The sequence below is a fragment of the Cavia porcellus genome, unplaced genomic scaffold, assembly GCF_034190915.1.
Source record: "Cavia porcellus strain 051 isolate PalLab524CR breed Dunkin Hartley unplaced genomic scaffold, mCavPor4.1 scaffold_15, whole genome shotgun sequence".
NCBI classification, from domain to species: Eukaryota; Metazoa; Chordata; class Mammalia; order Rodentia; family Caviidae; genus Cavia; species Cavia porcellus.
Genome location: NW_026947498.1, coordinates 74670370 through 74697573, shown reverse-complemented (window position 1 = coordinate 74697573; position 27204 = coordinate 74670370). Strand labels below are relative to the sequence as shown.

Below are 27204 nucleotides of genomic sequence, written 5' to 3'. Positions count from 1 at the left end.
CCTGGCTGGGCCTTGAGAGAGAGGCTTTGCTCCCATCCCTCCTCCACGCAGGGAGCCAACCCACAATGTTCCACTTGCTCCTTTTTATTTGGTGCTGGGTTCAGACCAGGTTCAGGGTCAGAGCGGGGGTTTTTCCATCTCTGCATCCCCAGTGGCCCCCTTGGGCCCTGGTGGGGATTGTGGGAGGCTCAGCCTCTTTAGACCGTGTGTCTCGGCCTTGGGCTTGGGCTTGTCGCAGGGTCTGGCCTTGAACTTGCCCTTGGCCTTGACTTTCCTAGGGGCGCTGGGAAGAGCTGCGGCATCAAAGAACACAGAGTGCATGGCACTTCCAGGACGGGACCCTTGAGGGCACTGGGGAGCAACAGCCTCCGTTGGAGAGGAGAGAAAAAGGGAGAGCATCAGGGATCTGTCTAAAGGGGAGTCCTGGGCTGCCCTCCCTCTGCACACTAACCCGACCCCTGGCACTCAATGCCTGTTTGAGGCCCACCTTTTTCAGCTTTGGGATGCCTGCTGCCAGCTTGAAAGCAGGGTTGGGTGGGAGGCAAATAAAAACCTTGGCTGTAGGCAGAGTCATCAGGGCCTTGCCTGTGGACGACAGGGCCTTGGAGCCCACCAGCGGGCACAGCTGCGTCTGCGGCCCCGCGCGAGGGGCTGCAGTGCAGGGGGAGGCGGCAGCCAGGCCTTGGGCTGGAGGATGGGGAAGGAGGGAGGGGCTGTGGAGCAAGGGAGGTGTGAGCGTGGCAGGGCCAGGTCACACTGTCCCCCGGCCTGGGTGGAGAGTGGATGGGAGCAGGGCACAGGGCCAACAGACCTGGCTCTGTGTCCTGGCTCTGCCCCTTCTGAGCTCCGCAGCCTCGGGCAGCTTCCTTACATTTCCTGCTACCTGGGCTGGAAAGTGGGGGACAGCACCTGTCTCACTAGGCTGCTGTGGGGACAGAGGAGCTGGGCCCAGTGCTGTGAGAGACTTTTCCTGCCACCACCGGCCATTCTGCCTAGAGGCAAAGGCACAATATACCCAGTTTGGGACCATGGCTCTCGCTGGCAGCCCTGTGACACCTGGCAGGTGGCTGCTCTGAGGGGACAATACTTACAGGACTGGGTATCTATCAAGAAAATCTGATGAGCCACAGCTGTGTCTTGTGTGGGGCTCCAGCTGGCTCAGAGGGAACTGGAGGGCAGCAGGGTCACTGTGGGACCCTGGGCTGCACGGGGGTGAGGGTCTTCAGGCGCAAAGGCAGTCTGGTCTGCTGGGGGCTGGGGCAGCGCAGGGTTGTGGCTCCTTTTGCCTTGCCTTTCTTCCCTTTTCCGGGGACTGAGGTAGTGGCAGCGGGGGCCAGTTTTTCCATGTGCTCCTGGCTCTCGGCCCCAGTGACTTTCCTAGACGCTGACCTGTGGGCAGGGGTCCCCGGGTCCTTGCCTTCCCCAGAGCCCCGCTGGATCAGCAGCCGAGGAAGTGCAGGGCGGATCCCCGTCCGTCGGTGACTCACGGCTGGGGGCCTCTTGATGGTGGAGCCCTCCACCAGGAGTCGGATGCCCACGTACTGCGGCACCTCCACTGCAGGCTGTGGGCCAGAAGGGGAGACAAGGCCACTGAGGTGGTGTCCAGGACCCTTAGCCCAGGGGTGCTGGGGCCGAGGCGGCATTTCTGAGCCTCTGATTGCAATCAGAAAGCCCACCTCTATCTGCCAGGGGTCTCTCTGGGTGTTCCGAGTCACAGAGCCCTATGGTGCCCCCCTCCCAGGGGATGTGTCTATGCTTATCCTCCAAAGCCACTGAGGGACAGCTGCCTGAGCTGCACCTTGGATTCCACAGGGGGCGCCAGTGATGACAACCATGCAGCAGGGAACCCAGGCCTGCTCAGTCAGGGAGCAGAGACTCCCTCCCAGGTTCAAAGGCAGCAGAGGGGTCAGGCATAGGGCACACACCTGCAGCCCTGGCTACCCAAGAGGCTGAGGTGAGGAATGGCCGGGCAGCCAACTCCTGGAATCTGTCCAAATACCAGCATCACTAGGCAGAGCCACCAGAGCTGCTGGGCAGCCCAGAGGACAGGAATGGCACCCTTGCAGAGCCTCCTTTAATGACCATAAAATAGCGTAACTAGAGATTGATTTGTTTTTTTATTTTTTGGTGGCACTGGAGATTGAACCTGGGTCCTTGAAATGAGTTCTCCCTCTTTATAGAATTTTGAGGCAGGGACTTCCGGGAGAACATGGCGGACAGATAACAGCAACTACCGGAGGCTCTCTGAAAGACTCGGCTCAGAAGCCAGGAATGGTGCAGACTAAGGAGACATAAGCAGGTGGAGATATGCTCTGCTGACTCAGGAACGAACTGGGCTGAGAGAAACCAACTTGGAATGAGTCCTGGCGCTAAAACAGGAACAGAAAAGCCTCGGTGTGGAGGCTGGACCCCGCGCCATTGTAAGCCGCGATTTGGGTTTCCTGCCGCGCGGCGGCTGGCTGCCTCTACAGTGGCTCGGCAAGGAGAGAGACGCGCAGAAGCTGAGAACGGCAATCTGCGAATGGCAGGGAGGCGTGCACTGACTTGTGGTGAGGTGAGTGAGAGAAACTGACACTCTACCACAGTTTGACTCCAGCAGAGGACTTTCTGGGCCCGAGCAGTCCTGCGGGAGCAGGGCGCGGTGGCGACTCCAGCCACACATCCCCCTCTCGGGCGGGATTGGTGAAAAGTGCCTGGCCTGCGTGACGCTGCCGGCGGACCTGGTAGGCTGTCCCAACCCAGATCCCAGAGCCTGACAGTGGCCGAGAGGGGAGACGCATAGGCTGCCTGGTCCGTAACTCCCTGGTGCGCAGCGGTGAGCGGGAACACCTAACTGGCGCAATTCGATCAGGCTGTGGCTGACTGGGAGAGAAGCTGGGCCTCTTATATAAGCTTGCATATATAAGGAACAGAGAAGAAGAGGCAGCATGGGAAGAGGCAGCAACAAGAAAGGCTCCTCGGCCCCCAATTCTGAGAATCAGGCAATAGCAGACACCGCACCAATACACATAAGGCGCCATATAGAGAGCCTCATAGACCAATTCAGGAATGAAGTTATCAACGACCTGAAGCTAGAAGTATGCAGAATAGTTAGAGAAATGCTAAGTACCACCCAAGAAAAAACAGGTGGTGGAATGGAAGAACAGAAAAAAAGGGGAGAATTGTTTGATGGAGAAAACAGAGAAAGCATAGAATACGTGAAGCAGGTTCAAAGGGACTACCAAGATACTAAGAAGTCTATCGAAGACTGGCATAACAGCTTGAAAGAAACTAAGGACAGACTATCTGAACTGGAGGGCAGACTTGTAATATGGGAGAATGAAATGAAAAACTTCTTAAAAATAACAAAGAAACAAACAGCAATAATACAAAGACAAGAAGATGATAAGAGGAGCCATAACTTAAGGATTAAGAACATAAAAGAAGAAGTAGGGACACAAACAAGTGAACTACAAAAGCTACTCACAGAAATAATCCAGGAGAATTTTCCTAATTTAGCAAAAGGTAAAGATACTCAGATGTATGAGGCATACAGGACCCCAGCTACCTACAATCCAAACAGAGCAACACCCAGGCATATAATAATAAAAATTCCAGAAATTCAATACAAGAACAGAATATTAAAAGCTGTAAGAGACAAGAAACAGACCACTTACAAGGGAACACCCATCAGAATTACAGCAGATTTCTCTGCACAAACCATCAAATCACGAAGAGCGTGGGGGGAAATAATTCAAGCTTTGAAAGATAATAATCTCCAGCCAAGATTGAGATATCCTGCACAACTGTCCCTGGAAATTGATGGAAAAACAAGGTGCTTCCAGGATAAAGAGGAACTGGGGGAATTTGCAACCACCAATTCAACTCTACAGAGAGTATTGCAGGATATTCTAAAAAAAGAAAAATACAAAGAATCCAGAAATAATGGCAGAGAGGCCACAACGAATGGAGCAGAGAACAAAATGAAGAAGACAAACTGACAGCTACTGACAGAAAAAGAGCTCAACAGAAATGAGGCAGAGAAGATTGGATGACAGGAACAGCTATTTTGGAGAAAATGACATCTTAATAGGTAATACTGATTTAGTATCATCTTGTTTTGAAGTCTCATCTAGCTTTTGTCCTTCTGTCTCCAATGGTCTAAATAGGTTGTATCTTATTGGATTTTATTATGTACAATAGTATAAGCAAAAACCTTTTAAAGACAAGGAGATTATTCAGAAACCATTGTTCATTTTCTGTTGGTCGATTCTAAATACTCTGTAATGCTGTCATTCTCTTGAATGGTTTTACATTGTTTTGATATACTTAATGCTACAGTATACGAAGTTGTACTCAAGGATTTCAAAGAAAGAGACAATATGGTAACTACTTTTAGGTTAGGATTATCTGGTGGTGAAACACTATTCTGCTTAAATGGTTATATTTTGATCTGCGCTGTTTCGTTGTTATGCCCTCTTTTATCTCAATCTCCACTCCATTATTTACTTTTTTATCTTTATCCTTTTAATTAAAGGAAAAAAAAATAGCAGGATATATTATAGTAACCCACTTTGACTTTTCATTACCTTGATTTAAAGCCCTGTATTACTCTCACCATCTGGTTTTTAACTGATGTTCCCCTATTCTGTTTTGCTGGATAGTATCAGGTTCGAAAGTTTAGGCATCAGCTGTGAAGATAATGAGATTCATTATGACGCCCATTCTTGTTGACTTTTATCTACTTTTGAAGACCTACAATGTCTCCAATGTTTTGGTTTTGTCAGTTTTATTCTTTACTGTTTTGTTCAATTGTATTATAACTAACGATATAGGCAATTCTATTAGAGATAGCGGGAGGCATTATGGTAACCATTGTTGATCACCTTGTATTATGTTTTTACATTATCTATTATGTCCACCCTTTTGACTTGACCGATTCTGTTCTGTTATGTCACATTTGGTTTTACTCTCTTCCAAAAAAGTAATAAGAACCGTGGGAGCAATAAAACCCAAAATGTGTAATAGTCATGGTACAAAAGAGAGGAAAAGAAAGTGCTCCAAACTATATAACTGCATGTATATTTAAGTGTATAAGATAGAAAATGATATCACAGAGTTTTATTGGATCAATGAACAGAACTGTTTGCAGTATCATTGATGGAATGTCCACTTTACAAGCTTTAATTTTGTGACTTGAACAATTATTTCTAAGATGACAATATGTAATCCATTAACTAGTGATTTCCTACTGTTCATTTTTTTTCTGTAAATCTGTATAACTTGTACCCTTTCCCTGCTTTTTTTTTCTTTTCTCCTTAAATAAAATTAAAAAAAAAAAAAAAGAATTTTGAGGCAGGGCTCACTAAGTCTCTAATGTGCCTAGGCTGGGCTCAAACTTTCTTTTTTTTTTTTTTTTTTTTTTGTCTTTTTCATTTTTATTGGTACCAGGGATTGAACTCACGACCACCTGCTTGCAAGGCAAGTACTTATGCCGCTGAGCTAAATCTCCAGCCCCTACTTTCAATTCTTCTGTATCGGCTTCCCAGAGTAGCAGACCTACAGACATCCCGTCACCATCTTTAGCTTTTCTTTTTCTCAGATGGGTTCATGCTAAGTTGCCCAGGCTAGACTGGGCATGGTGGCACACGCCTATAACCCCAGCACTCGGGAGGCTGAGGCAGGAAGATCACTATGTATTCGAGGCCAGTCTGGGCTACAAAGTAAGTTTAAGTCCAACTTGAACTGTATTGAAACCCTGTCTCAAAAAAAACAATTAAAAAAAAATTGCTCAGGCTGACCTTGAATTTGCCACCCTCCTGGATTAAAGGGAAGGTAGGGAATTGGAAATGAAAGAAGAAAGAAAGGAAGGAAGGAAGAGAGAGAGAGAGAGAGAGAGAGAGAGAGAGAGAGAGAGAAAGAAAGAAAGAAAGAAAGAAAGAAAGAAAGAAAGAAAGAAAGAAAGAAAAAAAACAAGTTATAGCATGTACAGGTGCAATTTCTCCCTCTTTTTATTTTTTTGTCTTTTTCTTTTTTATCGGTACCAGGGATCGAACTCACGACCACACACTTGCAAGGCAGGCCCTTATGCCACTGAGCTAAAGCCCCAGCCCCACAATTTCTCTTGAATGTGATTACTATGTATATCTAAAATGTGCTGATAAAATATGATTTTTAAAAAACTGTCACCCTCTTCTCTCAGCCTCCTGAGTAGCTGGGAGCACTTTACCATTCTAATAAAATAAGTAAGAAGCTGGGTGTGGGGGTGCACACCTGTGATCCTTGCACTCATGAGTCTAAAACAGGAGGATCCTTGGAGTTTAAGGCCAACCTGACTTAGACATTCAGTTCAAGGCCAGTCCAAACTACATAGTGAAATTCTTTCTCAATAAAAAAGAATAATAACTAGAGATTAAAATAATTATGTGTGAATCATGACAAGAAAATGTGTAATATGAACATAGCCAAACCATCAGCCTCATAAAGTATATGGGTTTAGCATCTCTCAAAGCCTCTTGTGTGTGCGTGTAGTTTCTCCTCGGTATAGGAAGGTGGAAATCCAGACCCATGGGGTGTTAGGAGCGGGCTTGGGAGGGGACTCAGACTGGATGAAGATCAGGAGGGGCCCCAGGCAGCTGGGTGGCTTTGTGGGAACACAGGCCTGGGCTCCCCCCTTTCTGTGCTGCTGCTGCTACGGATCCATGACAGGGCCGTACCCCTGTGCACTCAAGGCATGGCCAGCAATAAGGCCAGCGCAGACAAGCCTTGGTCTTGCACCTCCAGAGCTGTGAGCCAGGATGAAGCTCCTATAACTTACCCTGTCTGTGGTGTTAGGTTACAGCAACAGGGAAGGGACCCTTGCACAGAGCTTAACTGCAAAGAGATCTAGTGGCCACTTCTGAAACAGACTCTCACTCTGTAGTTCAGGCGGGCCTTGAACTCACAGTGGTCCTTCCTGCCTCAGCCTCCTGAGTGCTGGGATGACACGGCTACCACTATGCCCAGTGGACAGCCGCCATCTAACCCACCAATTCAGCACCACTGGTTCTGAGACACACTGATGGTGATGGATGTCACGAGAGCTGCCTACCATTGCTTCTAGTGTCTTCACTGAAAATGTTTAACCTGAACTTCATCAAGCAGTCTGACCTAACTTCTTATTCATGAGACATTCTGGTAACAGGAGATCAGAAGACCAAGTTAAACAACACCACAAGAAACTATCAGATAAATCTGGAATGTGGGACAGTTCCACAGAACAAAAAGTCCCTTTCAAGATCCAGACGATGGGAAAAGCGGTGGAGTCACCCTAGATTAAAAGATTAAGGAGACAAAATTGGCAACTCAGGGCGTGAACCCTGACCACCCTGACCTCAAATCTCAGCAGTGAAAGACATTTGGACTTTGGGAAAGTGTGCAATGGGACATCTGCAAAGTGCAGATGCAAAGCACAGTGCTCAGCCCTTAGTGACTTCCCTGCTGTCTGGTCTTGAAGACCTAAATCGCCTTCCTCATTCTGTTTGGATGTTTTATACTATGACGTTTTTTATGAATTCTCTGTATGTGAAGACATGGACGACTGTTTGTAAGAAAACAAGGACAATCTGATGGACAGTGAAGATCTCGGGTCGTCTAGCTTGGAAATTTATCTCTCTTTCGTCCTATTTTGTTCTGTTTTGTTGTGTCTAATTTTACCCCCTTTAAAATAAAAAAAAACAAAGCAAAGTCCTCAAAACAGACATGGTTTCGGGTGGGGGCAGGGCTTCCGACTCACACTCACTGTGCCCAGCTTGAAGCTACTGAGCAGGAATTTGAACCTGAGAAGCCCCTGAATCTATGCTTACACAACCCATGTAGAAGAAACATGGCATCTCTACCTTCCAGACAGGGAAAGGCTGTGCTCTAATGCTTGTGCCCAGTCTGGACCCATGAAGCCCTCTGATTCCCGGGGTGTGGCTGGGAGGGACAGATTCCCTGGAGCACCTAGCTCAGCACCTCACCTGCTTATAAATGAGCTCGAAGGCTCCTGTGTCACAGTTGCGATCCAGCCTGCGGTCGATGACCACGCGAAGAGTGTCAGCTTGCACCCCAGCACAGAGCCGCGCAGTGACAGGCGTGGAGGGTGCCATGGTGGGGCTGGCATTGATCTCAATCAACCAGGGCTGAAAGTCCTCGCCGAACACAAAGTCAGCGCCATAGAGCTCGAAGCTGGCCTTCCGGTCCTGCACGGTGTCCTGTGAGCTCTGCAGTGCGTGGATCACTGCGGCCTTCATGCCTGGCACAATGATGGTAGACCACACGTTCGGGGCTCCCATCTCCTGGAGGTGGGCCTGGAATTTCTGGCTGGACCACATGTTGTCTGGGGGCAGCATGGGGTGCCGGTGGCATGAATTCTCCAGGTGCTTCTGGATGGAGTTGTTGCACAGGTGTACAGAGCTGGGCAGAGAAAAGAGTGGGGTCAGTGCCTGCTGGGAAGGACAGGAGGCCAGGGCCGGGATCCCACACCTTCTTCCCAGCCAGAGGTCTTTCTCCCAGGCTCACATTGAGGGCTCTGACAGGGCTTGTAGGTAAGGAGGGCCATGACAGAGCGGCCTTTGGTGGCCAACTTTTCAACATCTTCACACTGACCAGCAGGGAGGTGCAGGGAGCCCCCTGCCTGGGCCCCTCCAAGGGCACAGGAGACAACAGGACCACCTCATTAGGCTTCATGCCAAAGGGCTGGATGCACCCATTACCTATCCACTTGATAACTGAGAGCTTGTTGGGAGCCACTGAAGCTGGAGGTTGACCACATATGGGGCCAAAGCAAGGCCAGCCCAGAAAAACAGATAGACCAAAACAAGCTGTGTAAACAAGTTGTTCCAGGGGCTGGGGATTTAGCTCAGCGGCATAAGCACCTGCCTTGCAAGCAGGTGGTCGTGAGTTAGATCCCTGGTACCGATAAAAAGTTAAAAAAAAAAAAAAACAAGTTGTTCCAGCACCAAGAAGGCAGGGGCCCAGGCCTGCCAGGCAATGGGTGGCTAGGCAGGGGGCCGAGATTGACATCATCCTTCCCAGTGTATAAATCAAGGTGCTGCAGTAGTGAGCAGTTCCTTTCCTCCCATCAGGAGGATGAGGGCCCCGCCTGACCCCTGCTTTGTCTCTTCCTTATGTTTCTCAGTCTCACCCATCCTTAACCCCTAGAACCTCAGGAGCTGCACTGGGTCTCGGGCATATGGCGCCAGAACACAGACGGGGTAAGAGATTGAGGGTGAGGGCACACTTCTCATGTGCGTGCAATTTAGGGAGAGGAGTGCATTGGTATAGGTCAGTAGTCATCACTGGTGTGTGTTGATATTGGCTTCATCAGGTGTAAAAAAAAGAGGTATACTGATAATATCAGCTGTCTAACTATGGGACAAACTTATCCAAAAGAATTACAAATGTATAAGAAACTGTTCATTGGGGGCTGGGGATTTAGCTCAGCGGCATAAGTGCCTGCCTTCAAGTGTGTGGTCGTGAGTTCGATCCCTGGTACCGATAAAAATGAAAAAGAAAAAAAAAAAAAAAGAAACTGTTCATTGTATGCTTGATTCCAGTGTTGACATCCTTTCCCTGGATCTAGATGAGACAGGGTCTTCATAACCTTAAGCTTCTTTTTTTTTTTTTTTGTCTTTTTCATTTTTATTGGTACCGGGGATCGAACTCACGACCGCCTGCTTTCAAGGCAGGTGTTTATGCCGCTGAGCTAAATCCCCAGCCCCAACCTTAAGCTTCTTGAGACAACCACAATGGAACTGGCTCTAGCCACTGTTTCAGAATCAAGTCCTGAGCAGGGAAAAGTTGGCAGCATGACCACCACCTTATAACCTGAACTGAGCCACTAACTGTCCAGCAAAACCTTCAACTATCTGTCCAAAGTATAGAGGATGGTACCACTGGGCCACTTGATGTAAATTCAGAACTGTTACAAAAGTAAAACTTCCAACAGGGCCTGCAGCAGCCCTATCAAAAAGCAGGGTGTGACGGCTCCCTGAGATGGCACGGCCCTTACAAAATGCTCTTACAAAAGACAATTTCAAATAACCAATACGACAACCACTAGCCTTTAAAAGTTTCAAAAACTTCAACATTAGGCTTTCACTAGCTGACGACAGGCTGCTCCAGCATATCGCTGTCTCACTATGGCTTTGTAGTGGTCTTGGTATCTGTTAACATAAGTTCTCAAACTCCCTTCTTCAAAATTGTTTACTACAGGGGTACTTGTTTCAAATTCACGATTAATGTAACTGAGTTTATTTAGGTCCCTTCTGCTTTCTTAAGTCAATTTTAGTTGTCAATATACAGCTTGATAAATTTTTTGAGTTTGTCTCCCAGAAGAAACTGTAAATTTACATATTTGGGAGGAAATTAAAAATAGCTTAGAGCAAGACTAGGGAAAAATCAAACCAACATACATCTAACTGGCCCTGTACAGACTTTAAAGGGTTATTTAATAGAACTGCTGCTTTCTGGTCCTCTCACAGGCCCCAGGCAGGGGAGGGCACCAAAGCCTCCTGGCATTTGGCCCAGACAAGAAAGGTAAAGAAACAATGTTGCTTATTTCAGCTACAAGGAGAAATCAGGGTTATGGTTCAGTCTACTCTAAACAGAGTTCAAATGTCCCTATATTATTGTACTGCTCAATTGGTTATTCTTCCCTTGACAAACATTTTTTTTGTTTTGTTTTGTTTTGTTTTTTCCGGTATTGGGGATTGAACTCACAATCTTGTACTTGCTAGGCAGGCACTTATGCCTTGAGCTAAATCCCTGACCCCTGACAATAATTGTAAAATCTATACATAAAGAAAGGGTACCTACGGATTTTGGATTGTCTGATACTTATTAGAGAGGTGGGACAGGCTCTGGCCTGCCCGAGCCACCTGGTTTTCCCTATCGCCTGTGCACATGCTTTATACATCAAAAGTTTACACTGCACTGGTGCTCAGATCCCCCGTAACAGTGGGGCTTCCAGCCCAGAGCAGGGGCACCACCTGCACGTCACAGGAGAGCCCAAGGTACCTAAATATAAAATGCAGTTTCCATTTTCTTTATACCTTACCACAAAAACTCTTTATACTATTCAGGTCTAAAAGTAAGCTAAATGTGCTCACAATTTAAATTTCAAAAACAAAAGGGAGAGTTTACCTCATAATAGATTCACTTGGCAGTATATACCATTTAAAATATTTAAATTCTAATAAAGATGTAGCTACCTCAGCAGATATAATCAAATAAATCAAATCTTAAAGAGTCCGTTGGAATGATCTTCATACTGGACAATAAAAGCACCCAGTAAAGGGGCTAGAGATTTAGCTCAGCAGCCTTGCAAACGTGCGTGCGGTCGTGAGTTCGATCCTCAGAACCAATAAAAAAAAAAGAAGCACCCAGTCAAGTGCTAATGTGGGGGTCGAGGGTGTGCTTGTGTTTTTCCAGGAAAAGCTAAATGACCTACCGGGGGCCAGTGTGTGCTGTCTGGCTATATCAGGGGCCTAAACCCAGGAAAGGAGTGATTCTGCCACTCAAGAAGCTGATGCTCAGACCTATGACAGTGATGCCTTGGAGACCATGCATAACCCATAGAAAAGGATGAAGCTAGAATCTGCCTTAATTGATCCAAGATGCCCAGAAGATGGTAACAAAAATTTTTTAAAAGGTTCACATAGATGTGATAGAAGTGCATAGGGGTTCTATGGCAAAAATACGTTATAGAAAAGATTTTGTCCTCCCAAATTCTTTGAGATCTCTGCTAACTGATCTACAACAAATCTGACTAGTCTATTTAAAATTATAAAATCTACAATTATAAAAATTTCATGTAATTCAATTTGGCTAAAATATATTTAAGTACACTTTGATTGTGAAAGATGTTTGTAAATCTGTCTGTGAATCTGTTGGTCTGTTTGTCTAGTCTGTTAAGCTGTTGCTGGAAGTGGCTAAGCTAGTGATTGCACACATGTGTAGCCAACAGCACAAGTACCCGTACAGGAGTGTCCAAGTGGCACAGGGTGCCTGAGAAACGCCCTGAGGGCATGGGGTGCTGCAGGTGACAGGTGTTCCAACCCCGAGGACACGAGGTATAGGAAGCGAGCTAGTTCAGCAAAGGGGCATGAAATAGCCCCCAGGAACTTGGAGAGTTCTTGTGGACACCAGTTCTTGTGGACAACTCCACGTCTGTTTCTGCGTCTGTTTGACTCTGTACAGATCATTTGTCCATTTGTGAACAGCTGTTCTTTTTGAGCTCAGCAATTTTCTTTTTTCTTTTGCATTTATAGACCATTTTATCAAGGCTTATTTGAGTTAGAGAATTACAAAACATGCTTCCACCTGGATTCCTAGTTAGTCAAAATGATGCTAAAGTCAGTTGTGTAAATGTAATGTACATTGTTGATTATCATAACTTGAAAGTCTCTCATTGTTCAAAAATAATGGCTGTGACTCATCTGAACAGCTGACACCGACAGAAGAACCAAGAGGTGCCATAGCTGCTTCCAAGGTGTTCCTGAGCAGACTGAACTGACTTTGACAGATCACAAAAACTGATTGTTTTTAAAACAGGTCTCATCTTAACTTGGTCTTGAATATCCTGCAGAAAATGTACAACTTCTAGAGGTATATCACACAATGCTAAAGTAATATGATATAAAAGAAACTCAAAGCACTAACATCTTTTGGCAATTGCCAGCCACACTGGTGGCTGACTACTGTCACAGATTAATGGACTGTACAGTTCAATTGCAGAATTTAGGGACTTAAAATCTTTGGACTGCACTTAAAATAAAAGATCTACAGAGCTCCCCAACATAGCTCCTCCAGCTTCAACTGTCCACCTATCATGTGCAACAACAAAACAAAAAAGAGGGCTATTTTGGGAGCCACCGAAGCTGGGGATTGACCACATGTGGAGCTAAAGCAAGGCCAGCCCAGAAAAACAGAAAGACCAAAACAAGCTGTGTGCACAAGGTGTCCCAGCACCAGGAAGGCAGGGCCAGGCCTGCCAGGCAATGGGGGGCTAGGCAGGGGCTGAGATTGACATCCTCCTTCCCAGTGTATAGATCAAGGTGCTGCAGTGGTGAGCAGCTCCTGTCCTCCCATCAGGAGGACGAGGGCCCCGCCTGACCCCAGCTGTGTCTTTTCTTTATGCTTCTCATCCTCTCCCCCATCCTTAACCCCTAGAACCTCAGGAGCCGTATTGGGTTGCGGCAAGAGCTAGTTTTCTTTGTTTTAAAGTATGGTGAGTAAAACCCATGAGCTTTACACTGAGTTAAATCCCCAGGTCCTTTATAAGTTTTTACTGTACTTTTTTGGTTTTCTTGGTACGGGAGATTGAACTCACGACTCTGCATTTGCCAGGCAGGTGCTTGCACAGCTGAGCTAAACCCTTGGCCCTCCTGGATTTTTTAAAAAAATGTCTCACTACAGAGTTCTGGCTGGCCTCAAACTCTCTGTGATCTTCCTGCCTCAGCCTCTTGAGTGCTGGGATTACAGGTGTGTGCCACCATGCCTAGCCATTTTTTTTTTTTTTTTTTTTGGTACCAGGTTTGAACTCATGACCTCAAGATTACCAGGCAAGTACTTGAAAGCACTTGAATCACTGAGCTAAATCACTGGCCCATATATATATATATATATATATATATATATATATATACATATATATATATATATATATATATATATATATATATACATATATATACTGAGACAAAGTTGCTGAGTTACTAATTTGCTGAGGTAGGACTGGAAGTTGTGGTCCTGCATCAGCCTCCTGAGTTAAAAGTGTGCACCACCACACCTGACTAAGGGTTACAATGACAACTTGAGTTTTTCTTTTGGCAGTACTAGACATCAATTTCAGGGCCTTACGCATGTTAGGTAAAGCTAAACCACTGAGCCACATTTCCAGCACTGTTCTTTCCACTTCTGTTTTGAGACAAGGCCATGCTAAGTTACCCAGACTGGCCTCAAATTTGCCATCCCCTGCCTCGGCCGCCCAGGTGGCAGGGATTAAGGCATGTGCCACCATACTGGCCAATTATGAGTTCATAGTGCTGCCTCCATTCTTCAGATGTGGAAACGGAGGCCTGAATAGGTTTTCATTTAACCAAAGGCACACAGCCTGGGAGCTGTGCAGATGCTGTAACCCAGCTGTAATGACGCTTGCTCTTACCTCCAAAATTAACACCTCTGTTGCCCCCCTTGTCTCAGATCTGTCCTGGCCCGCCTTTAGCAGCTACCCACTTCTCTCTTCACCATTAAGTCGTGCTGTTCACTATGTTTATCACCTAGGCATGTCTCCCTCTGGAATGTGTGCTTGCACTGGTAACCCATCTTGGTGGCCACGTACGGGTCCCAAGCACCTAGGATGGCACGGGGCCCGGGGTCCACTCTCAACGAGCACCCACTAAGTGGAGGACAAAGGGCCTGGAGCTGCGTAGCTCCAGGACCACAGCTCCCAACCATTCCAGGGGCCCTAGGAATCCCGAGGCGGGGCTCACTTGTCCAGGTTCTTCAGGGAGAAGGGCTGGGTGGAGAAGCGGATGTAGCTGTCTCTGTAGAACCACACGGTGAGTGGGTTCCAGTCTGTCACCAGGAACCACTGTCTCAGGTCAAACTTGGTGCCAAAGATGAGCAGGGGCCGCTCGATGTACTTCTGCACAACCCACTTGCCGTCCTTTATCACCATGGGGTTGCAGTCCACCAGCTTCAGCATCTCCTCCAGGTGGTCCATGCACATGATGCCTGCATGGAGAGGGCGGTCAGGCTGGTGGAGGACGGGCCAGGCCATGGCCATCCGAATGCTGAGAAGTTGTTGAGGGTTTTTAAATTTTTCTAAGTAACCATTTCTGTGTTTTTTTCTTTCTGTATATTAAAAAATATACACTTACATAAAGATGTAAACAGTACCAGTCTAACTGGGCGTGGTGGCACATGTCTATAATCCCAGCACTTGGGAGGCTGAGGCAGGATTGCTTTGAATTTGAGGCCAGCCTGGGCTACAAGTGAGTTCAAGGCCAGTCTGAACTGCATAGTGAGACTCTTGTCTCAAAAAGACCAAAAAAAAAAAAAAAAAAAAAAAAAAGTAGGGGGCTGGGGATTTAGCTCAGCGGCATAAGCACCTGCCTTGCAAGTGTGTGGTCGTGAGTTCGATCCCCAGTACTGATTTAAAAAAAAAAAAAACACACACACACACAAAAAAAAAGAAAAAGAAAGTAAAAAAATAAATCATAGTACTGCCCTTTTTGTGGATATATTATGTGTCCTCAATAATTACACAATTACAAAACAAAAAAAATTTATACAAAAGGGCACAGGAGACACCAAAACAAACCAAAGCAAACCCAGAACAGAACACCCACACCTTCTTTGTAAAGACCAGCCACTGGTGCTTCCAGACACTCATGGGGATTTTCCAGGGGATGTGACAGTACTGTGTGCCTGCTCCTCCGATAACACAAATGGAATCAGGTTGAGGACTTGGTCTAGGGCTTGGCAGGTGATGAGCACCTGGTGAAGGTTACTGGCATCACGCATGATGCGTTTCCAGCCGTGGGTCTGCCAGGTCCCAGGGCACCTGCATTCCACATTTTACATCGTCAATGGTTTCCTTGCCACCTCCAGGTCCAGCAAGAATGTATGAGACTGCGTGTCTGCTCCAAGACCACCCAAACACCTGACTCTTGATCGGGTCATTTTTCTGCATATAAACTGGCATCTTATTTATTTTTTTATGGACAGAGTTCTCATATGTTGTCCAGGCTGGTTTCAAGTGATCCTCCTGTCTCAACCTCCCACATAGCCTGGGGCTACAGGTGTGTGCCACTGTGATCTCTTTTTCTTTTTTGATCAAATCAAGGCCTTATACATGCCAAACACTGAACTTAACTACCACTGAACTACATACCCTTCAGCCTATTACATATTTATTTCTGGGGTACTTCAATCATTGTTTTATCTTTTCTATGAGTGAATTTAAGCATCTTATACCTACAAGGCGTAATTTTATTTTTTGAGACAGAGTCTCACTTTGTAGTGGAGACTGGCCTCAAACTCATAGTGACCTCCTGCCTCAGTCTCCCGCGTGCTAGGATTACAGATGTGCCCACCACACCCAGCCTAAGGCATACTTTGAATGCTGGTGAATTCCAATCATGTTACCAAAAACATGCAGTACTCACAAACCCACCTCACTCCTCCCTCCCTTGTCAGCCCAACTGGGGAGGCACAGAAAACTACTGCCACCTGACCAGGCCCTTCTCGGGGCCAGCCGCATCACCAGGATTCTAGCAACAAGATGCCTGTATTCTGTTCTGTTTGGGATTTTTTGTGTTTGTTTGTTTTTTTCCACTGTACTGTGGATTGAACCTAAAACCTTCATAATGATCCACACCCTCAGCACTTTCTATTTTTTATTTTGTGACAGGATTTCATTAAAATTGCCCAGGCTGGCCTCAAACTTGTGATCTTCCTGCCTCAGCCCTGTAAACAGCTGGGGTCACAAGCGCAGGCTGCCCTGCCCAGCGAACACGAGACTCTGTAAGAAGAGCAGAACTGCCACACAGCTAGGGCGAGCTCAGGACACGTAAGCAAAGGCTGTCCATGCTCACGGGGGTAGGAGAGAAAGGAAAGTGGAAAGGGCTCGCAAGCTATGGGCACGGATGTTCATCACGGCATCTCTCGTAATACCAACCAATTAACAGAACAAACCCCGAGGCCATGGACCTCCCTCAGGGGAGGCTGGCACACTCGCTCCTGCAGCCAGGCTGGATCTGCACAGAGCAGTGCACTGTATGGTGCCCAGAGCCCAGGGACAGGCACGACCCCCACAGGCCTGCAGTGCAGGATGTGTCACCAGAGTGTGGCATGAGCGTGGGTCCGGTCTGGAACCCATTCCACACCTGCCTGGGAGCCGCTTCACACAGAGCCTGCCTAGGCACACTCAGTAAGGCACGCAACACGCACTCAACCCTCCCCTTTTGGGTGGCACTGTCCCCACTCCAGCCTACAGACTGGTGACATGTTCAAGGTCATGCAGAAAATTAGAGACAGAGACAAAACTGCTCAACCTGAGCAGTCTGGGCATGTGCACTATTAACCTCCCCAGCCTCTACTGGGGACACAAGTCATGGGGTGCAGGTTTAGGAAGCAGGACCTGACCCCTACCTCGTCCACGGGACTTGGCTCCTGGCTTCACGATCCAGATGTTTCGATCCCCTTCCATGTCGATCTGGGGTACCACGGCCCTAAGCTTCTGCAGGATGTCCTCACAGCGCTGGACCTGAGTGTCGAGGTGCCTGAGTTCTGCCCCCTCACTGTGGGGAGAGTGGAGATGTGGCAGGTGGAGGCCAGGCCCCACACCCTGCTCCCTGCCACGGGCTTGCCAGCCTGGCTGTGCTCTCTCTCTTCTTGGATCAGACAGGGCTGTCCCACACCCACCCCACCACAAACCAGCCAACCCACCTTGACTTGCCCAACATGAGCAGGAAAGCCCAGAGAAGCCCTCACTCCACAGCAACTTCACCTGACCTATTCAAACTGCCTGGGGCAGAGCGCACAGCACCCACTCCGAGGATGGGTGGGGTGGGTGTCAGGCACTGGGTCAGGGGCTTCCTGTGCACCATCTGAAGCCCTTTCGACCATCCTGTCAGGGAAGCATTACTCATCCATGCTAGGAAGATGCACGTGGAAGCTGAGACACTAAGGAACTTGGACAAGGCCACACACTGAGCTGTGTGACGTAGTGGGATTCCAAGCCTGATTGGTCCATGAGAAGATGATTTGATTTTTAGGTTCACTCCCCTCTGGACCTGGACCTACTATGGCTGACAGATGGGCTCCCCCTCAGTCTAATTCCACAAGCACATCTGTGTCACCTACTCTGGCTGCGGTCTCTTCCCATCATTTACCCAGATCTGATCCAGATGCTGATCTGACCATTGCCCATCTCCCTCCACCAGAACTCTGTGTGTGTGTGTGTCTGTGTCTGTCTGTCTGTCTGGATATCAGACCCAGGGCCTCCAGAATGCTAAGCATGTTGCCAGCCTATCACTGTCTTCTCCACTCCCATCTCAAAACATCACACTGCCACCCCTCAGCTGCTCCCCGGAGCAGCAGCAGGGCATCCTCAGCAGGTGTGCGCCTCAGCAGGTGGGATGAACAGATAGAGAGGATTTCCTGGACACCTCAGGCCCCTGTTCCACACAGGATGGAACGCGTCCGGAATGAAACTAAGCCATAAAGTAGCCCCAGGGGCTGCCCATCCAGCCTCTCCTCCAAGAGGTGCGACCCTGTCTTGACCACCTCAGCCTCTCAAGTGCCTCCTGCTTGACATGAGACAGAGCAGGAACAGGGATGGCCAGAAGAGGGCTCCGTAGATGGCCCAGGGAGATGTACATCTAAATCCGACACACCCTCCCTAACCCTCTTTGGGGATAAGGAATCTGTCCAATAGATCTGGGCTGTGTCCCACAACTGTCTCACCTGGAACAGGGGCACAAGTAATCTGAAAACATGTATTAATATGGTTTTATATTTAGCAAGCTATAAACAATAAAAACAGGTCTACTCTGGGAAGCCACACCTTTATAAAAGCCTCATCGGTGAGGCATGGACATTTGTTTTGTTTTGTTTTGAGACATGCTCTCGCCTCATACCCATGCTGGCCTCCAACTCACAGGGCCCTCCGGACACTTCTCTAGGGCAGCAAACAGGGCCCTTGGCTGCCTGGAACCACTCAGCACCTCCTGCACTTCTACCCTCACAGGGGTTCACGCTGCACCCCTGAGATCTATTTAACCTCATGTTTTCCAGATCTGACCGATGACTACCGCCTTTCTTCCCGAGGAATTAGCATCTCAAATAACACATATGGAAGAAATCTCAGGGTGAAATTTACACAGCTTCCATTCCTGTTTTGTAGAGGCACCTGGGCCATGCTGAGCACATCCCTACAAAGTACTCCTACTCCACCTTCAAGGCAGACATTATTTTTAAATCTAATTTGCATTAGAGAAAAGGAAAGTTCAGAAAACAAGTGATGTTCTCAAGGTCCCAGAGCTCAGTCCTGGCAGGCCATGGTCTCAGGGCAAGGCTCGTACCCAGAGCGGGGAAAAGTGGCCTGGAGACGCTGGGACATTGGGGCCCCTGAGCAGGAGAGTAATAGGACAAAGGGCCGGCTGGGGAGGAGCGTGAGTCCCTAGCCACCTGCCTGTGCCCTGGCTCCGAAGTACTCACTGGACCACCTTGTAATAACGCTGGAGGAACAGTGCCCAGCCCGCCGGGCTCAGGTGCAGCGGGGCCTCACTGTCCTTGTCGATGTCCCTGTGGGCCAGACTGCCGAGGTGCTCCTCACAGGCGCACAGGGCCTCATCCACAAACTCTGGGGACACCACCGCTGGCTTCTTTTCCTGTTTCTTAGGCTGTTTATCTCCTGAAACATAAGAAAGGCTGTCACTGTTGTCCTCCCCATGTGGTACATGTCACTGTCCCTACTGCCTGGGGCCCTGTCATTTACCCTGGCCTCTCCTAAAGGCACCTGAGCGTGAGCCTGGATCCCCAGCTGCCCAGGCCTCCTGCTGCTTGCCCTAAATTGCCTGCAACCTGAGCCACCCCGCCCTCAGTCCCTCTACAGTTGACCCAAACATCTCCAAGATTGGCACTGCACATACCTGCAGCCACTGTGGACACATCCGCGGCCCGATCTGTTACCCCCCAGATGACGCAGACTAGGCCAGTGACCGCTAGCCATTTAGAGACCAGAGCAGGGCCCAGACCAGAACTCAGCACCCACTTATTTATTGCAACTCTGTAAACCTGAATACTGAGCTTCTACTTTAGAAAAAATTCTACATTAACATCTTTTATCTTAGAAGAAAACAACACACGTCCCATAGGCTCCCCACCCCTAGCCCTGGCAATCTGGGTATACAGGATCCCAAGTCTGACATGGCCACTTCAGTCCCAACCCACCCAATCTGCACCCCCTCCTGGGATCCTGATCTACCAGTCACACACTCGAAGGTGATGCATACACCAGGCGCTAACTCTCGCCCACAGCTCTGACTCCCCACCATCTCAGGGCTCTCCAAATCCTCCTGGTGTATGGAGGCCCTCACCTCCTGCAGCCTGGCCCACACCCAAGTCCACCACCACAGAAGATGAAGGACAGAGTCTGTTCAAAGGGGCTCTGTGCTCCCGATGCTGGTACACACAGTCTTTCTTGCAGCCAGCAGGCCAGGCCAGGAGCCAGCAACGCGAGGTGTCTCCTTTGGAAGAGGCAGGGATGCCTTTCCTTTCAGGAGTGCTGCCCCTTAGTCCCCTCAATTCCTGGCTGATGAACCCTGAATTACAGGAGCGGGGGCTTAGGGACAGGAGCTAAGTCCAGGGAGGACAGGGGTGAGCAGTAGGGGCTGGCATGTAGCAAGGGGTCCCGAGCTCCCTGTACTCCAGATGTTCTCCACGTCCTTGGACATCCGTAACACCATTTACCTCCACCTGCTCCTCTGAGGAATCCCACAGGCAGGGGTGGACCCTGCCCTCTTTGTGCACCCATCCAGGCTGGTCCCCATAGCAGCCCAGGAGGAGAGGGCTGGTGGAGGAGCACACGGACAGGAGGGCAAGAAGGTGTGTGGGAGAGGCACACGCATGTGAGAGGCAGGAGAATGGAAATGCAGGGCTGGGGCAGGCGGGCCTATGTGCAGACAGCCAGGAGGATGACGAGGGGCCGTGGCACTGACGTGGGCAGGTGGACGGATCAGAAGGGGGAGTAAACGGGCAAGCTGAGGAGGGAACAGATGAAGAAGCTGGCGGAGGGTGGATGCACGGATAGGACGCACACGGGTGCTGTGTGGATGGGCAGTGACAGCCAGACAGGCGTGCTGGGCAACCGAGCGGAACTGCCGCGGCACCTACCTGGGGCCTCCTTCCCTTCCGCCTGGACAGAGTGCGGCTCCCACTCCGACTTCACCACCAGCTTGAGAACGCTGCGGGCAGCTGTCAGCCAGAAGTCCTCTGCTCCCGGGGCAGGGGATACCCTGCTCAGCGCCCTGGCTCGAGGCCCGTTCTGGTTCTGGAACCTGATCATGACTTGCCCCATTTTGGATCCAGAACCTGACTTTACCTTTTCTGTTGCTAAATCTGGCTCCTATTCCAGTTATAGAATCAGACCCAGAATGTGACCAGACTTGACAAATACTCTCCTTACAATCTGGCCTAGACCTGCTGTTCCTCATCTACTCTGATGCTTATTCTAGTCTGAGAATCCAACCTTGACCCAAAGTATTTCAGACCTGGAACGCAGCATCTAATCCAGTTCTAAATTCTGAACTTTCTACCTTAGGAATCTTTTCTCAGAACCCAATCCAGGTAAGAGAACTTATCACAGGCCTGGAATCTACGCTGGGTTCCAAACAGGACTTCTAGAGACTGCTCTAGAACATGAGCTGAGATGTCTGAGCTTCTCTGGAGGTACAGACTGGCCAGCCCAGCAGGCTCACCACAGAAGGCACACTGAAGAAAGGAGGGGCCGGGGCAGGGGCATCTACAGAGGCTGGTGAGGGTGTGAGGAGAGGCCTCTGCTCTCCGCAAGCTAGAGCCTGACACCCTGTCCTCCAACTGAGGGCCAGTTGTGGCCAGGGCCCGCCTTACCTATGAAGGCTTTTTTATCGTCTTCAGCACCCAGGCGGTAGCAGCGCGGGAAGAAAGCGTCAGCATCAGCCTCATCAAACCAAGGCAGATTCCGGAGGTTGAGGCACAGTCCCACCTGCAGGGTCAGCTGCTGAGGAGGGCGGCGTGGGGACTCCGTCCCCAGGCTGGGCCTAACTGCTCAGATCCAGCCGGTTGCCTGCCCCAATAGCTGCTTTTGCCAAAGAGCTCCCGGCTTTCTGGTCTCCCCTCGACCTCTGTGAGGAACTGCCTCCAGTGACCCTTTCCAACCCGCACCCATAACATGACACAGACTCCACAGGGAAACCCTTCACCCTCACCACACAACTGAAAGCAGGCCTTGTTCGGATTCTCATGGCAAGATGAGAAAACCTGAGGCACACCTGGAGGTGCACACCTGTAATGCCAGCACTTGTGAAGCTGAGGCAAGAGGTGCACCATGGCCAGCACTCACCTGGGCTGCACGGTGAGTTCAAGGCCAGCCTGAATTACACAGTGAGACCCTGTCTCAAAAGTCCTAAATAAAGGGGCTGGGGATTTAGCTCAGCGGCATAAGCACCTGCCTTGCAAGCAGGCAGTCGTCAGTTCGATCCCCGATATCGATAAAAGGGAAAAAGAAAAAAAATCCTACATAAATAAAGATACGAAAACCAAAGCTGGGAAAGGCAAAGCCACTTGCTAAGACATGCAGGTAAACTGGAATAGAGCTGTCAGGGAGATTCGCCCTGCTCAGGGAGAGAGGGCCTCGCTGCTCAGTCATGGACTGGGGGTCTGCTCCAGCTCCAAGATCCCATGTGAACCCTGGAGCCCACTTCTGCCACTCTGTCAGGGACCAGATAGCCTACTTGGCTTGGAGCTGACCCTGAGCCTGCCAGTGACTCCCTTCTCACTAAAGTGTGACATTCTTACTCTCCCAAGGGTTCCCCTGCAGACTGGGAGCCCACGGTTGGGGTGTGCGCTGCCCCACCCACGTTTGGGAGCCAACCTTTGTGGTAAAGGAGCCAGCCCGGGCATAGTGGTTTATCATCTGATCCTTGGCAAGGAAGCGACAGTCCAGTACATCCCGCCGAGTGGTCCAGATGAGGTAAGGGGTCTCATTCCGAACCATTCGGGACTGGAAGGAGGGAGGAGGTAGACATGGGGAAGTTATCAGGGAAGAGAGAACGCTTCCCAGGTGTCCCTGGGGGCACACTGGCTTTGTGTAAGGCACAAAAAGACACCTCTTCCAGGGCCCACGCTTGGGGAGCAGAGCTGCTGGGCCAGCTCCGAGAAGGCCTGAGCAGTGGCTGAGCAGTGGCTTTGCTGCCCCTTGCTCTGCCCCAGGGATTTGGCTGTTGGCAGGACACAATGCAAGCAGAGAAGCACATAGCATGTGCCAAAGGCTTTCTCCTAGAGCCCACATCTCTCTCCTTCCTGCAGCCCTGGGAGTATGAAAACCAGTAACACCATGTGCCAGGCCTTGCTAAGCACTCGCCTCGTCTTAATCTCACCCAAACCCTGTGAGGCAGGGGCTACTGTAACCCCCAGCTCCCAGGTGACGGAAGTGAGAGTAACTGCCCAAATTCACAAAGCTGAACCCAGAAATGCCAATATCCTACCTTTTCTGACACAGAAACAGCAAGCTCAGCTGGGAAAGGTCACATGCCTATAATCTCAACACTCAACACTCAGCAGGAAGACTGCTACCCTGGCTACATACTGAGCGCAAAGCCCACCTGAACTACAAGAGAGACCTTGTCTCAAAGTGCGTAACAAAACAAATCCAACATCATAGAGTTCAACTTAGTGAGTAGCAGTGTCATGCTTTGAACTCCACTCAAATGCATGTGCTCCGTGCTGTCACACAGGCCTCTCCCAGAGCCCTCAAGTGGCTTCACTCGCCAGTGGTGGAGAGAGATAAACAGAGAGTGCTTCACTATGAAGGGACTACGACCCTCAGCACTCTGCTGGCCCATCCAGCCCTCAGGAAAGCAACCCAATATTTATACAGATAGGAAACTGAGGCCCAAGGGAGGACTTATCCGAGGTGACCTGCACTCTGTCCACTTAGGATGGTCCCTGCCAGCACCCTGCCTCATACTGGCCACCCGGGCCCTCACCATTAAAGCATGTGTCCCATCTAAGTCATCGAATTCCAGGAAGCCATCGAAGTCAACCAGCTGTGACGGCTGAAATGTCTCGTCTTCTTCCTCATCCTCTGTGGATGCAGAACCCAGGCCCAATGAGACCCTTGCGCCTGCTCCAAAGCCTCAGCTTGGGGGCAGTGGAACAAAGAGAGAGGACTGAGGAGAGGCAGCATTTGGACAGGAGGGGGCTGCTCACCATCTGGGGCAGTGTCGCTATCGCCCACCACTGAATTCTCAGTGTCCTTCTGGCGGGGCAGCAGGGTGGCGCCTGCATGGTAGACCATCTTCTTCTCCACCCAGCCCCTCCGACGCAAGAGACACCGGATCACTGGGTAGCGGCCTTGGATCATAAAGATCTTCTTCTGCTGTAAGTTGAAAGATGGAACTTGTCAGTATCGCTTGAGGGCCGGAGAAAGGACACAGTGGTAAGCAGTTACAGCCTCTGACTCTTCCTATAGGCAAGTTTTATAGCCCTCCAGGAGAGATGGCTTGTAAACATGGAGAGGAATGTGCATAGCATCATGCTGACGGTAAAATAATATTTACAGATGAACTCCAGAGGCAGAGGCAGGAGGATCGCTGCCAAGTTCCAGGCAGCCAGCTGGAACCTACACGGTAAGTTCAAGGCCACCCTGAACTACACAGTGAGAACCTATCTCAAAAACAAAAGTACACATTACGCTGTGTAGTAAGCATTTACATTCATTTCTACGACAATATGCATGCTCAGTGGATATGTTTGCCTCTGTCTTAGAGTGAACAGCTGGCCCAAGGCCACCTGTGGTTAAGTGAGAGCACAGGGATCTCTTCTTATGCTGGGGACTGAACCTAGTTGAGCACAGGCTCTAGCACTGACACCCGGATTCGAGGGCAGGGATGCACATTCAGGCACCAGGGCTCTGGACTCCATACTGGAGACTCAAAACCACTAAGAAATGCAGAGTTAGGGAAGGATGAAAACAAGTCATCTGGGGCCAGGGACATAGCTGCACAGCAGTGCCTGTCTAGCAAGTGCAGAATTGAGTTCGATTTCTGATACCAAAAAAAAAAAAAAAAGAAGAAGAAGAAGAAGAAGTCACCCATACATACAGGCAGAAGGAGAAGCACAAGCTTGTGCACAGAGGAACAGAAAACAGGGCAGCATGAGCAGGGTTGGGAGAGAACAGTTCCTAAGGAGTGCGGCTGGGCTGTGGAGTCCTGCAGGCCCTGAAATCTGGACTTGGATATTTTACTAGGAGTGCTGTGCAGCAGTAAAGGCTGGTGCCAGTGCACATGGTTAGAGGCTTGGAAAGTTTGCTGATCTTGCTTGTAATCTGGAAAACAGAGGGGGTACAGGGCCTTTGTGATTTGCAGAGCACTGGATAAGCCACAGTCACAGGGAGACCAGTGAGAGGGCTGGGAGGGATTTGCGGTTCTGAATGACTTGCTGATGGAATTAGAGAGGGACTGAAGAAGCAGATAGATAGTATTTCTGATTTGAGTGACCACACAAGAGGGGACACAGAGACTAGGGAGGAATCAGGTTGGAGCAGGAGAATTGGTGGGGTTTGCAAGCCTGTGCCGTCCCTGAGCAGAGGTTAGGGTGGGTCTGTGCTGTGCGAAGGTGAAGGCTGGCACTGCTGGACTCCACCAAGTGGATTCTAGCTGGAGTAGGGCAGAAAGGGCAGGCAGCCAGGGAGGTGGAGGGCGGGCTGGGGACTCCAGCCTGTCCACCTGGAGAGAGTGACAGTGGGAGGAGATGGGTGTGGTGCCAGAGCAAAGGGCCACAGGTGTTTTGGTTTTTAAGGATATAACGAAATAGCAAGTGGCACAGCTGGGCATGGTAGCACAAGCCTGTAATCCCAGTACTGGAGGCCGAGGCAGGAGGACAGCTGGCAGTTTGAGGCCAGCCTAAGTTACATAAGCAACTTCAAGGCCAGCCTGAACTACACAGTGACATCCTGTCTCAAAACAATAAATAAATAAAATTTAAAAATAATAAAAAGCACTACCCACTCCGTCCCCCCTTGCGGACCTTGATAGCTTTCTCCACGTGAATCTTGGCGTTGCGGAGCCGGCCCATGTGGCAGTCCCTGGAGAATCCCGGCCAGAGGACTAGGGGAGCTGCGGGGAGACGGGCGGGGCGGTGGCGTCGCTGCGCTCCCCAAGCCCGCCCACCCGCCCGCCGTGCACCGAGCACCGAGCACCGAGCGCGGCCTCACCGTCCTGCGGCGCGGGGCCGTCTGCAGGCGGGGGCCCGGGCGTCTCAGGGGCGCGGCCCGGACTTCGCGCGGAGGCGGGGCTGCGGGGCTGGCGGGCGCAGCTGGGACCCGGCCAGGCGGCGGCCCCGGAGCAGACCCAGGCCGGCCCGCATGCCCGCGGCCTCGCGGGCGCGCAGGGCTCCAGGCGGCTCGCCCAGGGCCACCGGGCTGGGCAGCCGGGGCACGGCCCCGGGGGCTGCGGCCAGCTGCACCCCAGCAGCCCGCCCTGGCGTAACCAGGCGGCCGAGCCCCGGTGCGCGGGCCCCACGCCCGCCGCGCCCACGAGCAGCACCACGCCGGGGCCCTGCATGCGCCTCGCCTCGCCCAGCCGCTCCTCCGCCCGGACCGGACCGGCGCCGCGTCGGCCAGCCGGCCTAGTCCAGACCCGCCCCGTGTGCTGCCGTCGCCCTGGAAACCGTTCCAGGCACAATCCCTGGCGGCTGACTCCAGGGTTCTGCTCAGCCTCTGGCTGGTGCGGGCCACAGGCCAGTCGGACCCGCCGAGGGGCTTATTGGGCCCTTCCGGAGCACAGCGACCTTGGGGGACTCCTCATGCCACCTTAGAGGACCCCTACTGAGTGGGGCCAGCAGTTGACAGCCCCCGTGTAAGTTCGGGGGAAGCTTGTAACAGTGAATGAAGGCGGGAAAGGGCGCACACTAGCTAGTGTAAGTTAAAAATATTTTCAATTGGTCCATGTTTCATTAACCACTCTAATAAGCCTTTATTCTTAGGCTTAGCTTGGGTCAAGTAGGGGACAGTGACAGGCAGGCTGAACAGACTCCAGAGAAGATGCCAAATAACTTTTCCTGAATCCTGGGAAGCTAAAAGGCCGAAAGTAACTACAAAGAGAAATAGTGGGAGGAGGAGAGAATGGAAAAGTGGGGAACAGGCATGGGATGACCTAGATGGCTGGCCCGGAATCCACTGTGAACGCTACAGCCCAGGCCATAGGAGATGGGCAGAGGGACCCCTGTGAATTCGGAATAAAACCACAGCCAGAGCCTGTCTATATAGACACCACTAGTTGGATAAAAAGCCTCAGTCTGGGGGCTGGGGATTTAGCTCAGCGGCATAAGCACCTGCCTTGCAAGCAGGCGGTCGTGAGTTCGATCCCTGGTACCGATAAAAAAGAAAAATGCAAAAAAAAAAAAAAAAAAAAAAAAAAAAAAAAAAAGCCT

General features: G+C 50.2%; 1 protein-coding gene across 1 annotated transcript; it reads right to left on the bottom strand.

Moving 5' to 3' along the window:
* Positions 1-68: 68 nt before the first annotated feature.
* Ttll3 (tubulin tyrosine ligase like 3) lies at positions 69-26336 on the bottom strand. Its single transcript, XM_063225229.1, is given in 16 exon segments — positions 69-351; positions 488-630; positions 633-713; positions 812-888; positions 1390-1562; positions 7980-8415; positions 14496-14739; positions 17161-17309; positions 19231-19426; positions 20908-21006; positions 21643-21757; positions 22646-22774; positions 23760-23857; positions 23983-24151; positions 25801-25889; positions 25988-26336. Coding segments are annotated over 16 exon segments (2781 nt in total). The 3' UTR covers positions 69-117.
* Positions 26337-27204: the final 868 nt, after the last annotated feature.